Source organism: Cydia amplana, chromosome 7 (genome assembly GCF_948474715.1).
Source record: "Cydia amplana chromosome 7, ilCydAmpl1.1, whole genome shotgun sequence".
NCBI lineage: Eukaryota > Metazoa > Arthropoda > Insecta > Lepidoptera > Tortricidae > Cydia > Cydia amplana.
The window spans coordinates 15,201,800-15,216,651 of NC_086075.1; the positions used below are offsets into that span (position 1 = coordinate 15,201,800).

The 14,852-nt window shown below is 38.4% G+C and overlaps 3 protein-coding genes across 3 annotated transcripts; 2 read left to right on the top strand and 1 right to left on the bottom strand.

The window, feature by feature from the left end:
• Window positions 1-4,075: 4,075 nt before the first annotated feature.
• Window positions 4,076-6,224, top strand: LOC134649703 (uncharacterized). The gene is made up of 4 exons (XM_063504530.1): window positions 4,076-4,194; window positions 4,373-4,675; window positions 5,053-5,325; window positions 5,955-6,224. The coding sequence occupies exons 1-4, from the start codon at window positions 4,159-4,161 to the stop codon at window positions 6,222-6,224; spliced, it is 882 nt and encodes a 293-aa protein (XP_063360600.1). The 5' UTR covers window positions 4,076-4,158.
• An 867-nt stretch (window positions 6,225-7,091) lies between these two features.
• On the top strand, window positions 7,092-8,279 carry LOC134649704 (uncharacterized). The gene is made up of 4 exons (XM_063504532.1): window positions 7,092-7,214; window positions 7,290-7,652; window positions 7,734-7,997; window positions 8,112-8,279. The coding sequence occupies exons 1-4, from the start codon at window positions 7,167-7,169 to the stop codon at window positions 8,277-8,279; spliced, it is 843 nt and encodes a 280-aa protein (XP_063360602.1). The 5' UTR covers window positions 7,092-7,166.
• A 222-nt stretch (window positions 8,280-8,501) lies between these two features.
• Window positions 8,502-10,545, bottom strand: LOC134649495 (3-oxoacyl-[acyl-carrier-protein] reductase FabG-like). The gene is made up of 2 exons (XM_063504250.1): window positions 10,483-10,545; window positions 8,502-9,415 (listed from the first exon to the last, which is right to left on the bottom strand). The coding sequence occupies exon 2, from the start codon at window positions 9,408-9,410 to the stop codon at window positions 8,631-8,633; it is 780 nt and encodes a 259-aa protein (XP_063360320.1). The 5' UTR covers window positions 9,411-9,415; window positions 10,483-10,545; the 3' UTR covers window positions 8,502-8,630.
• Window positions 10,546-14,852: the final 4,307 nt, after the last annotated feature.

Here is a 14,852-nt window from a genome sequence, read left to right on the forward strand (position 1 = left end):
TTTAATTCGATGCAGAATTTTGACAATCTTTTTTACTTAATCGAAAATATTAGCTAAGTACCTATGTTCTTACTGATTATAATGGCTTCCTTTATAATTTGTAAGTCTGTATGCATAAAGACAAGAAGTAGATACCTACCTACCTATGTGAAACGTACCTACGTCTACTGAGCGTCTCGCAGTTTTTCAGGCGTCAATGTAGAATGGTTAGTTCGCCGTTGAGACATCTGTCCAAATAACTTAAATTATACCGTAATCATAATTGAGTAATATGAAATTTTGTCAAGAGCATGTCTTCAAAATGTACCTTCTACGCAGATTTTGGTTTGCGTTCTGCAACAATATCCAAGTATTTACCCGTACCTACTTACCGTTGTTATAATTCCTCTTCCTTATGGCTGAACTTAAAATTTTAAGAAACAATTGCCGTCATTTCAATGAACAAAACCATTTTAGCCACGCTAGAAAATATCTCAAGCCTCGAATGTTCTACATATGTATGTAGGTAACAAAACATGACCCTGACAATGTATGTTGCTTGTCGAATGTCTTATTTCCACTCAAGAATTTTTGTACAATATTTATGTACACCTTTGCCAATTACGTGTATCTTTTAACAACGGAAACATGTAAGTATATAATATCTAGGTATCTCTGGTGTAACTTAACCGGACTTGCGCCTGACAAAACGTTGAAAGCAAAACCATTAACACCATGTTGCACTCCCTCAGTGTATAAGTAGGCGTCTCGTTTTGGAAATCATCCATGGTTACTACGGATGTGGTCACTTTATTGTAAAATATCATAGGAGACTAGAGATAACGGTCCGATAGAGAGGGTCAAACTCTCTAGTTTGACCACAGTGTCATACTGGCACTATTAGGTACGGTAATGTCATAAATTGACATCCTTACTCTTACTATACCTACGTAAGTATTAACTTATATATTTGTTATGATCCTCTGGTTTGACCTGACCACATTTTTTTTTGGGGTTTGGACATCGGATGATGGTAGCATGACGTAGGAAGAAACGGGGTCATTCGCAGCATGATTTTTGGATGATTTGGGGGGAAAATGAACTTATGAACAGCCCCTAATCTACATTCTACAGTTTTTCACATTTATCGGGAATGTGGGACTTGGACTGCTCCTATCGAACTTATTATATGAAACAATTACATACCCATTTAAAATTTCAGACTTACATGGTTGATTAAAGGTAAATACTTAACAATTTTTCCCACCCTAATTATACCATACCACCACGTATAACAACCGTAGTGATATCATCATCATCATCATTTTAGCCTTCGGTCGCCCACTGCTGAGCATAGGCCTCTCTTCTTGTACGCCACTTGTCCCGGTCCTGTGCTAGTTTCATCCAAAAGTGCCCCGCGATACTTCGAACGTCATCCACCCAACGAGCCAACGGACGCCAGGCGCTTCTTTCATCCGTAAGCGGCCACCAATCCGTCAACATTTTGGTCCACCTGCCATCACTCTGCCTAGCAACATGTCCCGCCCAACTCCACTTAAGCTTGGCAATGACGTCACCTACGTCCCGCACCTTGGTGCGGCGTCGGATCTCGCCATTCCTCACTCGGTCTTGCAGTTTAATGCCGAGCATGGTGCGCTCCATGGCTCTTTGTGCTACTCGTATTTTATGCACAGCCTGCTTAGTGAGCGTCCATGTCTCGGCACCGTAAGTCATGGTGGGCAGGACACATTGATTAAAGAGGCGACATTTCAGGCATTGTGGAAAGTTTTCAGACTTAAGGATGTCCGCAAGTTTGTTGAATGCTGCCCAACCCAGCTGGATTCTCCTGGAGATCTCCTTTTCCTGATGTTTTTTGTCAAAAGATAGAATATGCCCAAGATACACGTATTGCTCGACCACCTCCAGCTCTTCGGCTCCCACCTTTACGGTGAGATTCGAATTGCCAGTGATGTTCGTCATAACTTTGGTCTTGGACATATTCTATTCATCTTAAGACCTACATTTAAAGAAGCATGGTATAGTCCTTGGATCATGCTTTGAAGATCATCCAGGGACTCGGCAAACAAAACAATATCGTCGGCGAATCTCAAGTGCGACAAGAAGACACTATGGATGTTAATACCGGTCTTGTCCCATGCAAGCGTTTTTATGACGTCTTCTAGTACCGCCGTAAAAAGCTTGGGTGAAATGGTATCTCCTTGTCGAACGCCCCTTTTGATGGAAATCGGGTTACTTGTCTTGTGTAGACGAACCTGCATGGTTGCCGAGGCGTACAGCTCCCGAAGCAAATCAAAATAGCGCGCATCTATGGAACAGCGATGAAGAGCGTCAAACACGGCCCAATGCTCGACACTGTCAAATGCCTTCTCATAATCGACGAAGGCCATATATAGTGATATAAGAGCTCATTACCATATTTTCACGCTATAAAATACTTACCTACCTATGAACTATTTGTCAATGCCATTTTTATTCGTGGTAGGGTTAAGTTCTAAATTGGCCTGCAAATCCTGCAAGGTAAGTAGTTAGTTCAACGACCTCTTCTAACAACGTAGACCACTTGATAAGTATTGCGATCTTTTATTATGTGCGATAATGTTATTTGCTTTTGGCATTTGTTCTAGTTGCAGGGCCTTGAAGTCTTGTTTACATGGTATAATAATTCTTGTTTACCAGACAAACCCTAAAAGTGTTGCAAGATGTGAATAATTCACAATTAGAACATAAATAAATACTGCAAACTATTGCTACACTACGAGTGAAAAGATTTTTTGCGGTGACGCCAACTTATTTGAATTTAATGTTGATGTAGGTAGGTGGTTTCTTACAGTTGAATGTATAGGTAAAATAAATATTAAACTGCGCATAAAGTAAGTACCTATGGCCAGTGCCGGCCCGAGCCCGTGATCAGGGTAGAGCGAAGTCGGGTTTTGGCGCCCTTCGTTGAAGTTTTCAAGCGTATTTTCACGTTGACAAATTATACAGTACCTATATACCTTCCTCTTGAATCACTCTATCTTTAAAAAAAACCGCATCAAAATCCGTTGCATAGTTTTAAAGATCTATAAGCATACATAGGGACGGACAGACAGCGGGAAGCTTTGTATGTATAATGTAGGTAATGATTATACCGCAAATCTCAGAAAACCGTTGAATGAGAGAACCACGACGGGTCGTTGTGAAGATCCCATGACGAGGTCCAAATTCCTATACAATTTAATAGTGGACATCTTTAGCAGATATGATGATCAGATGACTTTTATTGGCGTCATATTACCTAATACTTATTTATAACCATGCAAAATATTACCAAGCTAAAAATTTCTTGTTGACAACGGCACAACGGAACCCTAACCAATACATAAGATACTATTAGCAGGGGTAATAGATAAGCCAAACAATACCTACAGAGAGTACAGAGTTGCAGACAGAGAGACGTATAGAAAGAATGCATTTTATAGCTACCTACAAGTTACAATTTTCCAAGTCTAAAGTCTAAGACGGCAATACTAACCAAAACGGTCTCGCCATTTTCGTCAAATGGTCAAGCGTGTGTCTAACGCCGTTTTACTCTTTAAGTACCTAAATTAACATGTTGAGGATGACTCGACCACGCTAGACCGGGCCAGGGCCGGTCCGGAGCTTTCGGCGCTTCGTTATCTATGGAAAGCAGCACGTGATCACCGATCAGCCATAGAAAATGACATGTCGGACGCCTCTTCCGAGTCATCCTTTACTCGTTGCTTTATCTACAGGTGAAGTGTTTCCCGTTTGGCTACGGATATCTGGAAAAACCTTATTCTGCAAGCGTAATACCTATGTATCTCAACCTATTTCACCTATCCTCTAGCCGCCCATACGTCAAACCTTGCCAAGCAAAATGAAATTTTATTTTGTCAACACAAAGTTCAAATTAGAATGGAACAGGAGACCTTTTTATAGGTCTCTGGGCGGCCAGAGGCTATTATCAAACGCATTAGAAACTGATTTTATCACTAAGCATTAATTCAATATTTACCATGAAACACCATAGATAAGATATATCTGTTTGTCTTCGGGGAACTTTGGGTAACTGCATTTGCATAGAGCAGTATATAAACCATGGGGTTTACGGTGAAAATATCAGATTTCAGCTGGGAATCGTAGAAGCTCGCAAACATGAGGTTCATCGCAGTTGGCGCGTTTCTGCTCGTGGTAAGGCTACCTATTTTTTATCTTAGGAAAAAGCTTTATTTAGTTAGCCAAATTCAAAAGGGATCTAGAAACGGATATATTATTTAAAAAAAAAATCTTGAATTTTTTTTTACTTTTTCGCTGGTGAAACTGTGAAACAAATTGGCAGTCATATTAATGTATTTTTTTTATTAACCAGGTCTGTGCCCTCGGCCAAGCTGTGACCATCCAGTCCCAGACCTTGGCACCACCCGAGAGCCCCGATATCTTCGCCAACACCAAGAAACTAATCGAAGATCTGGTAGCGAACCTCTGCCAATCGGCACAGCAAGCTGCAGACGCTATGAACGGCTTCGCGTCCGGCTTGAAGGACCAAGTTGGAATAATGAAGGAGAAGTTGCAAGCTGAAATCGAGAAGCTGAAGGCGAGAGTATCGCAAGCTATCTCTAATGTTGCGGATAGGATTTCTAACGCCGGTGGAGCGATCAAAGAGTGTGTCGAGGTGAGTTAAATGACGATTTTAAGAGTAACTGAGTGTGTTTTAAATTTTAATAACTATGGGTACAGCTTAATTAATTACATGAATCAGACAACAGAAATAGATCCAGATTTAGCTTACCTACATGATATGATACTGAACAATAAAAGTCACAGTTAGTTTAGGTAAATTGCTACAATGGTAAATTGCTACAATAAGTGTCTCAATATTCTCAGTCAAAAATAGACAAATATATTATTGAAACTATGTAAGATGTAAAAATATTTGAGTACTCACCAGAAAAAAGGTACAGGTAGTGATTACAAAATGTTAAACAAAAGGTAAAATGAACGAATATACATAATTATGTTAAGTACCTTACGAGTTATATAATGTTTCAGTCTCATAAGAAGCAAGCCGATCAACTCCTCAACGACGCTGTATACAGAACCATGACGTGTGCCGACGAAAAAGTCCAAGAAATCAGCGATCTGATCGCAAGACAGGTCGAAATATCCCAGGGGGGGCTCGAATTCGCCAACAGGGCGACGGAGGGAATGCAGAATTGTACAGACAACGACAACCACATTTTTATTAAAGGAGCGTGTCTTGGTATGCTTGCCTTGAAAACTGAAATGAAGGCAGCCGTTTTCATGACGCAAAGCGGAATAAACGTAAGTACATAATGAAAGTGTAATTCCATTTTAGTGAACGTTTAAAACGTGAAGCAGTTATGAATGTTACAATTACGAATAAGGAACGATAAGAGAGCTTATTACTTCCGAAAATATATTTATTTTGGTATACTCGGTGATAAATTTATCGCTTTCAAATCTTCATGTAAATTCTGTCATTCAATTAGTTTTTAAAGTTTAATTAATTCCGGACTGTATATTACTTGGTGTTCCATGTCTCAATTGAAACAACTGGATATTATATCTATCTATACTTACCTACCTTTCATTTGTCAAGGGTCACAAATACGCAACGTGATTTTCTATGTGTCGTCTGGGATGGAAGCAATTTCGTATATGAGCATACAAATTCGCTGCCGTTTCTCAAATGTTTTCGCTCTTTAGTGTAGCAATAGGGACTTACCTAGTTATGTCAGAAGAGTCAGAACATAAACGAAGCCGCGTGTAAAGGTTACAATCAAATGGCAACTACAGCACTGTTAGAAATGTACTGCTACAACGTTGCGACAACGGGAAATGGGAGATGTCTCTAACGCAGCCGTATCTCTGCACCAGCAACTCTGCGCTGCATTCGAATGACACCTTAACATCAGTTTTAACATTCGCAGGTCGCACGCGTCGACATAGCCATAGCCAAGTTGCCCGTCGCCCTAGAACTGTGCGCCGGCCAACGCCTCCTCGAAGCCGGCATGGGCACAGCCAAGGTCATCATGGAACTGCAGAAGTGCAAAGTCGCCAACACATTCACCGCCCTCACAGGGTCCAACTCCAACCCCACCCTTCCTGATGCTCCAACTGCAATTGTTGGCATTTCACTTGGAAACGATCCTGTTAATGATGTTGATACTCAGATCGAAATCGATAATAAGATTAATTAACCCGTGAGTTCCCACGTGTGTGACGTCACCATAAGCGTTCTGGCTCAAATTTGAGCCCTTGGGAGCTGACAGGTTAAGGGTTTAATTGATGTAGGTACATACCAAATGCGAATTATGTTTTTTTTGTGAAATAAAAGATTTCTTTCCAAAATTCCTAGTGTAATTTGTTATACCAAAATAATTACTAATTAAGAATATGCTATACATCAGTTGGTATATATACCTAAAAGGCTCTTATGGCATACAGAAGGCTTTTATAAAGTTGCCATGAAATCCCAGCAACACTCGAGATTCCACTTTTCGACCCACACGCTACGCTTGTAATTAAATTTTGGAATCTTTCGCTTGTTCAGGTATTCAATACATTTCAATTCAATCATACATTACAGGTCTCGGAATTTTCATAGCACGGTAAAACGTAGAGCTATGATGGATTCGATGTTAACATTAAACTTTAAGTCATATACTCATACTATTTATTAATGAAAACTCCCAAAGCCTGCCTCCAAGCCATTACTACTTCATTGCAGGCTATATAAAAGAATTTGACAGTTTTAAACACATTGAAAGGGTTCACAATTACGAATTCATTAACTTCAGTACGAATATGACGGTTGCCCTTTCATCGTATACTTATAGTGGCATGCGTCTATCTCGCACTTAAACACTTGTTGGGCTTTGTTAGGTGACGGATACGATGGCGATGACTGAAGCTAAAAGTGGTAACCATCTTAGGCTCTCTGGGCTGAATAAACAACAAAACACGATAAGACACTTCAAATTACTGAGTAGGACCTATATTTAAGTGAATAGCTAACAAATTAAAGCTGCAGCAAGGGTTATTACCGGGAATTATTACCGACAGCCACTTAAAAGACAATGTGGATACTATAAATAAATACAAGCGTTAACGCCAATTTACTTCTGCACTGGCCAGCAAAGATGAAAGTACTAATTTTGTTCTTCATATATTGTATTTTGAGGATACAGGTAAGTTATAATTTAATATGAATTATAAACAGTATATTTACTCCACAAGCACGCTTCTAAATTTTCCAATTACAGAATGCAGAAGGAAAAGAAATTGTTCTCTCAAAAAGTTACTTGGCACATCTGACTCAAAATCAAATCAATGCAATTTATGCGATAAAATCAAAAGAACTCTCCAATATCGATGTAAACAGGTTGCTGAGTATTAGTGACTTATGGGATAAAATTAAAAATAGTATTATTGACGCATGGGACGCCGTTAAAGATATAGCTGATAAAACCAGAGAGAAAATCATCGTGTGGCTTCAAAATATAAAGAAACAAGCAGAAGAAGCGATCAAAGATTTTGAGGCCAAGCTAGAAGTCCTAAAAGACAGATTTAACAAATTTATACAGGCATTGGAGAAAAAAGTAGGAGAAGTTAAACAATGTATCCAAGTAAGTAACACAAGAAGTACGTCTTTCAACTACCTGTTAATAAGTAAGTAATTATTCAATCGACGATTATTTTTATTACAGGACGACAAGGACGTTATCCAAGAATTACTAAAGCAAATAGCACAAAGTGTGAGATCGTGTATTGCTGACAGTGTTAAAAATGCATCAGTTTTAGATAGCCATCAGTCAAAACTGATACTTGATGACACTGAATTCATTAAAGAGGCTGAAGATAAAATGAATAAATGCGTTCAAGAAGTTGACAATGCTGATGAATGCCTGAATAAAGCTAGAGGAGAGATTTATGATGACATGGAACAAAAAGAGACTTACATTATGAATACTGTAAGAAATAAACACAGAGAATTACATATCAAAGTGAATGCTTTTTAATTGAAACATGAATTTCTTTTCACTAGTGTATAAACAATAATGAATCAGTAGTTGTTGCATTTTCAGAGATCAGTTAGCAGAGACGTAGTAGAAGACACTTTGGAGACCATCGTAAATTGTGCAGCAGACGGGATCATTGAAGCCTCAGAGGCGATTACAGAAGAAGTAATAAATATCGTCAACTGCGTTAAGAGTGAAAAAGAAAAATCTTTTGTTTACTTAAACCATTTATAGGTACCTAAAATTGTTGAATGGTGAAATTCACTTAGAATTTTGAATTATTTTAATCTTCTCGTATACCTAATTGGAAGCATCAGAAAATGTGTATGTAAGCGTTGTTTAACATTAAATACTATTGGGATTGCACATTTCAGTGTTTTATTGAAAATCTTTAAAAATATCTAAACTATAATTTATTGGAAAACCAACACCTTAAACTTAAACAACGTTCGGAAAAAATACATTATACTATTTAAAATAGCTTGTATGATACTTAAAATACTGACTAATGATGTTTCCATAAGCTCTATCAATCTCGTATCACATTGAACTTGAAAGTTGATATGACAACTTTACCTGTTATCATTAACGAGGACACATAGCATGGCGTCCTCCATCAACGGGTAGAGTGGCTCCAGTAATGTTGCTAGCACCCTCGCTAGCCAAGAATATTATAACTGACGCTACTTCCTTCGCATCTCCAGGTCGTCCCAAAGCGTGCGTTTCAGCGCTCTTCTTTATAAACGCTTCATATTGCTCATCATTCATGCTGCCCTCACCTTTCTTATGCAAGCCAGTTGTTATCACTCCAGGGTTAACTGCATTAACTCTGACTCCTTTTGGAGCTAGCTCGAGAGCTACACATCTTGTGAACTGGTCCAAAGCAGATTTCGACATGCAGTAGGCTAGCACGTTAGGGAAAGATCGTAAACCCGTCACGCTCGATACGTTCACGATGTTCCCTTTAGTTTGCAAAAGATATGGCACGGCTAACGTCGTAAGATGATAAGGTGAGCGGACGTTCGTGTTCATGACTCTGTCATATTGTGCCAACGAAGTTGTCTCTATTGTCCCCGATTCTAACACACCAGCATTATTCACAAGAACATCTAGTTTCTGAAACTTTTTGATAGTTTCGTCTATAATTGTCTTTACATCATTCTCATTGTTCATGTCAGCTACAACTATGAGAGGTTGTTGTTTAGCTGGTGAATTGGCTTCGCATTGTTTCGCAATTTTAGACAGATTCTCATGGTTCCTTCCAGTTATTACTAGAGATGCATTTAATTTGGCAAACTCCAAAGCAGTTTCGGCGCCGATCCCAGAACTGGCGCCAGTGATAAGGACAACTTTATCGGTGAACATTTTGCCTAGTAAAAAAAAAGGATCCGTATTTAGGTACTCATAAGACAGATCTAGAATTTACGTCAGTTGTAAATTAATGCTAATATTGCTAATTTATGTAAATTTCAAGAGTGGTATGCGACGGCGGTGGTAGATTATCGGCACGTCACGTTTTGGCCAGGTTACCAGTTTTTGGGATGAAAAGCATAAAAACACTAATTAAAATACAGTCCAAAAGCTTTAACTAAGGTCTAATCTATTGACTTAATATCATTATTGTAGTTCAGGTAATTTTTAATCATCTTTGTAAAAGGTAGAAAATCTGTTATTCATGTGGACTATTCCCAGGCGCATCTACGTACTTAAAGGTGGGTCCAGGCCAGGCCAATGTATGTACCGTCACTGACTTAAATTTTGAGCTAATTAGGGTTCAAGCCAAATTGGTTGTTTAATGCCGTAAGTAGTAATTAGCTTTTATGAACCGTATTATAATACAACTGGTATAAGCTAACAAAAAGATTTTTTAATTATTGACAAGTAAAAGACTTAAAATATTCTTTAAACTTTTAATAATTTCCTAGTTTATTACAAAAATAAATAATAATTTCTATTCTAATTGGTTATAAACTGATTAGGTAATATTATATCATTAATTTTCGGGATGTAATTTAAATTCATTCCATGTTGTGATCCATTTACATAGGTACTTAGGTACCTACTTTTATTTTAATTTACTTAATTGTACTGAAAGGTTTGCTAACAAAATAAGAACGTAAACAGTGCCTTAATAAAATTGTGTCTGAGATTTTAGATTATTTACTTGTAATTGTGTAGGTACACATGAGGTACACATACCTATAAAACCAAGCCAACTAAAAGCCTACCTACCTACTAACACTTATATAGTTTCCAATAACAAGATGTGGGTGTGTAAGAAATAAATACAAAATGATTACCTTGCTATGAATAATTTCTAGAACATTGTGTTGAGTAATTGAATATGTTCTATGTTGTGAGAAACGAGTATGAGTAAGAAGTTCTTATGAATTTGTGTTAGGAAGTAACGCATTGTATGTAAATAATGGTAACTCACCCGCTTCAGCAGTTATATCAATATGTTCACGTTCAGTAAAATCGGATTATTCTAACAGTGATCCACTGATCAATCAGATTTTAAGAGTAAGAAATTCAAACTATTTTCGAAGTATTTTATACTTTACATATACTTAATTTGACATTACCTTGACACTTGACAAATAAAAGATATACTTACTTTACTCTTTGCTACAGTATACCACAATTTAAAATAAACAAAGCACAAGTTTTTTTTTAGGAGTAATAACTGTTCATGATCCATATTTTCCTCCAGCATAAAGCGGGGTCCAGACGGGATGATCAAATCGACCGATTTTATCAGAAAAGAAATTGTCGTCGATCTCCAATTTAATCACCAATTTCAGTTTTATGGCGATATTGGAGCGTTATAAATTAAAAAAGTGCCCCCATCGGCGAAGACTGGAGGCACAAATTGGTATTCTGGCGTCCGCACCTCCATTTTATCGGTAATATTGGTCATAATCGGCGATTGAAATCAGCCAGCCAAATTGGCGTTTGCGTCCGCACGTCCTGATATGATCGATCAATTTCATCAGATTGGCGGAAAATCGTCCTCGTTTGGACACGCCTTAACCCCTCGTATACTTAAGGCCCCAGTACACAATGGGCCATCGCCGGCCACTCCAAGGGACGCATTTATGCGTTAGAGGGAGCGAGTGATATTGCTATCTCATTCTTTAGAGACGGATCTGTGCGTACGAATTTCAAATAAACTGTCATTCTATAATGATTCCATAGAACTTGCTAAATATGTAAACAAACCGTCATATTGAAACTGTCATAAAATATGAATTTGCTAGTGACTTTTGAAGTTCCATACTCGTAGAATGAGACTTTTTACATAACATAATTATATTGTTCTAAATGTCGTCTTTTTTTCAATGATCATATTTGACAGGCGCCATACGAGGGGTAAGGGCTTATTAAATCCATCCATTTTTACCGATCTGAAGTCGGGCCTGGACAAGGGTAGTTCTCCATTTTACGAAATTTGTAAAATTATGAAATATTAGGATATCTTTAACAATATTTAAAATGTAAAAAATAGTTCGTCGTAACGTCGATACGTCGGATCCGTTCGTAAGTGTGGGTGTAATAACCGCTTCGGTGAGTGCGAGAAAGATATATTTTGAGCGAACCAAGGTCGCGGTTAGGTACGCCCGTCTGTAAGCAGTTTGTGTGTCCAGCGACTGTAAGGCATGCCACAGACGTGCGGTTACCTGATCAGGTATCCTAAAGGCCCCTGTACAGAATGGGCCATCGCCGGCCAGTCCAAGGAACGCAGACATGCGGTAGAATGAGATAGCAATATCACTTGTTCCCTCTAACGCATAAGCGTCCCCCAGAATGGCCCACGCTGGCCCATTGTGTACAGGGGCCTTAATAATTAGGAATACAGATTCGAAAATCCCGTACGCATAGCGCACACATTCGACTATTGCGTTAGGATTTTAACATTAATTCATAAATCAGTCGATTTGATCAGGAAATTTGCATTCCATAGATAATTACGAGGGGCGTTCAATAAAAAGTGAGAATGAGTATGTTATATACAACTTTTATTAAATGTAATTTTATTTTTCGACATAGTCACCTTTTAGCATAATACACTTAGTATATCTTTTTTCTAAACTTAAAATTCCATTTCTAAAAAAGGTTTCATCTTGAGTACTTAAAAAATCTTGTACTGCAGCGACTACCGCGTCGTCGTCTTCAAATTTCTTGCCTCTTAGGTATTCCTTCAATCTCGGAAATAGGTAGAAATCACTAGGGGCGAGGTCTGGTGAATACGGAGGATGCTTAAGGATATCGAACCCAGCATCACGTATTGCAGCCATTGCAACGGCGGACTTGTGTGCCGGTGCATTGTCCTGATGGAACAACATAATTTTCGAGAGTTTACCTCGCCGTTTTTCACGGATCTCATTGCGCAATGTTGCTATTTGTTTGGCATATAAAGAGCCCGTAATAGTGGCTCCATGCTCGAGATACTCAATCATTACGACCCCTTTACCATCCCAAAAAACAGAGCCCATGACCTTACCGGCAGATGGGCCCACCTTGAATTTCTTCGGAGTTGGAGATGATGGCCTTTTCCATGTCATAGACTGCAGTTTCGTTTCAGGGTCGTAATGATGGAGCCATGTTTCGTCCATTGTTATAAATCGCGCCAAAAAAGTTCCCGGTCTTGCTGTATCAGGTCCAAAGCTTCTTGACAAATCTCGACTCTAGTTTGTTTTTGTGTGTCAGTAAGCATTCTGGGTACCCAACGCGCTGATACCTTTTTCATACCCAAGCGTTCATGTAAAATATTATGCACGCTCCCCGTTGAAATCTTTACATTTTCAGCAATAAAACGAACCGTGACACGACGATCCGCCAAATCTAAGTTTTCGACTTTTTTCACAATTTCTTCAGTTACTGCTGTAGAATGGCGTCCGGAGCGGGGGTCATCCATGGTCGATGTTCTTCCACGTCTAAATTCGGCGCACCAACGTGCGACTGTCGAATACGGAGGAGCATTAGACCTTAAAGTGTCCCGTAAATCTAAATTGACTTGGTCCGTAGAAAAATTTTTCAAACACAAGTATTTGATAACGGCGCGCAGTTCAATTTTCTCCATTTTCGCTAACGTACTCAATAGCATCGCAAAGAAATCGCCGTATTTTATTTTTAAACAAAAAACAGTTAGTTTTTTTTTTCATGGCAATCAGCTAGGTAAAGTCCGTCAACCAAATCTTGTCAGTAGCAATGTAAAGCAAACTAAAGTAGGGCAACACTGAAAGAGCAGTATTGCGCTAAGAAAAGCAGCAATGTACGTCGAACCAAAAGAATTTTTTTTTCCGCTGAGCGCGCCCTGCGTACGTCAATTCAAATTGTCACTCGCGGTTTATTGAAAAAATTTGAAACGGACGGACAATTTAAAAGCGATGTTAAAACAATGTTAATCAAAATTATGAACAAATTTGAAGATATCAAAAACAACTCCCTATCGTAGTGCTTATATTCTCTTTGTTCCCTATCTATGTCTTCTAAGTTTACTAAAATAAAATCATATCAAAATGCAGATAATTAGATAGTGCATATATTTGTTATTTACAATATAATATGCCACTTGTTAATGTAAATTAGTGTACTCTTCTGGATGAATATGACATACCTGTGTAATTTTTTTGATTGGTATATATTGTAAAATAGGATTACATATTGAAAATAAAACAACTGATATTTGGGTGTTTATTTAATTTAAAGGTAAATAAGATAAGGGTCACTTTAGCTTACACTATAATTCAGGTCATTATTTGAAAAAATATAATGAAGTTACCAATGTTACCGGGTCACTTCAACCAAGCATAATACTCTGTAGTATTCTATTGCATCTTTGTAAATAGTCACAGCTGATTGCTGAAAATATTAGACATGTGGGCCTATGGACGGTTTCCAGGACACAATTTATGGTCTTGTTGGATAGATTTAGGCATACGTTTTAATTTTATTTATGCCTTTTAACCCTAAAACAAAAGAACTGAACATAATCTTAAAAGTTCGAAAGAGTTCTTCCATGTACTTATCATAACCTCAATTTTTAGTAATGTTTACCATCAACGAGCATGATTGTACATTGTAGGCCCCTTAGCTTTGCTTATTCTCATTTAATGTATTGGTATTTAATGGTGACAGCAGAAATATCTCTTGAAACAGAAACGATTCAGAATGAAAACCAAATGAAAACAAATAAGGTGACGGCTGTCGTTCACGAATTTCACGATCCACATTCCACAGATAAAACACAGATGACACGCATTTTGGAATTATTCGAACACAGTGTTGCTAACCCGCGATTTTTCAAATTTGCCGCCTTTTACTACTGACAAGATTTGGTTGACGGACTTTAGATTAGCTTTACCGGCCAGTATTTACTTTCCTAATATTTAAAGAGTTTGCATCTCATTCTCATTATATATTGAACGCCCCTCGTACTATGAAAATTGGCATTTATGTGTCCGCACCTGCTGATTCGATCGGAGAATTTCATCAGATTGGCGAAAAATTGTCTTGTCTGGATACCACTTTAGCGCAAACATACGGAATTTTCGTTCGATTTCCGTACCGAATAACAGGTGCAAGCGAAACAGCGGCGAGTCACTGTGGCCGCATACGCACGGAGTTTTCATTCGGTTTCCCCTTTGAGGGTTTCCCTAAGGAATGTGGAACGGGAACGGGACGTCGCTCTACAAATGCATAGCACTGTTTCGCTTGCACATGTCATTCCGCACGGAAAATTCCGTGCGTGTGCGGCCAGAGGGGCTACCGCAAAAACCGAATTACGCAAATTGCGGGCCTTTT

Bases quoted from the DNA above. Each gene is read 5' to 3' on its own strand.
- LOC134649703 (XM_063504530.1), top strand. From the start codon at position 4,159: ATGAGGTTCATCGCAGTTGGCGCGTTTCTGCTCGTG. The intron at 4,195-4,372 runs GTAAGGCTACCT...TTTATTAACCAG, and splicing joins TTGGCGCGTTTCTGCTCGTG to GTCTGTGCCCTCGGCCAAGC. The intron at 5,326-5,954 runs GTAAGTACATAA...TAACATTCGCAG, and splicing joins TGACGCAAAGCGGAATAAAC to GTCGCACGCGTCGACATAGC.
- LOC134649704 (XM_063504532.1), top strand. From the start codon at position 7,167: ATGAAAGTACTAATTTTGTTCTTCATATATTGTATTTTGAGGATACAG. The intron at 7,215-7,289 runs GTAAGTTATAAT...TTCCAATTACAG, and splicing joins ATTGTATTTTGAGGATACAG to AATGCAGAAGGAAAAGAAAT. The intron at 7,653-7,733 runs GTAAGTAACACA...TTTTTATTACAG, and splicing joins AAGTTAAACAATGTATCCAA to GACGACAAGGACGTTATCCA.
- LOC134649495 (XM_063504250.1), bottom strand. From the start codon at position 9,410: ATGTTCACCGATAAAGTTGTCCTTATCACTGGCGCCAGTTCTGGGATC.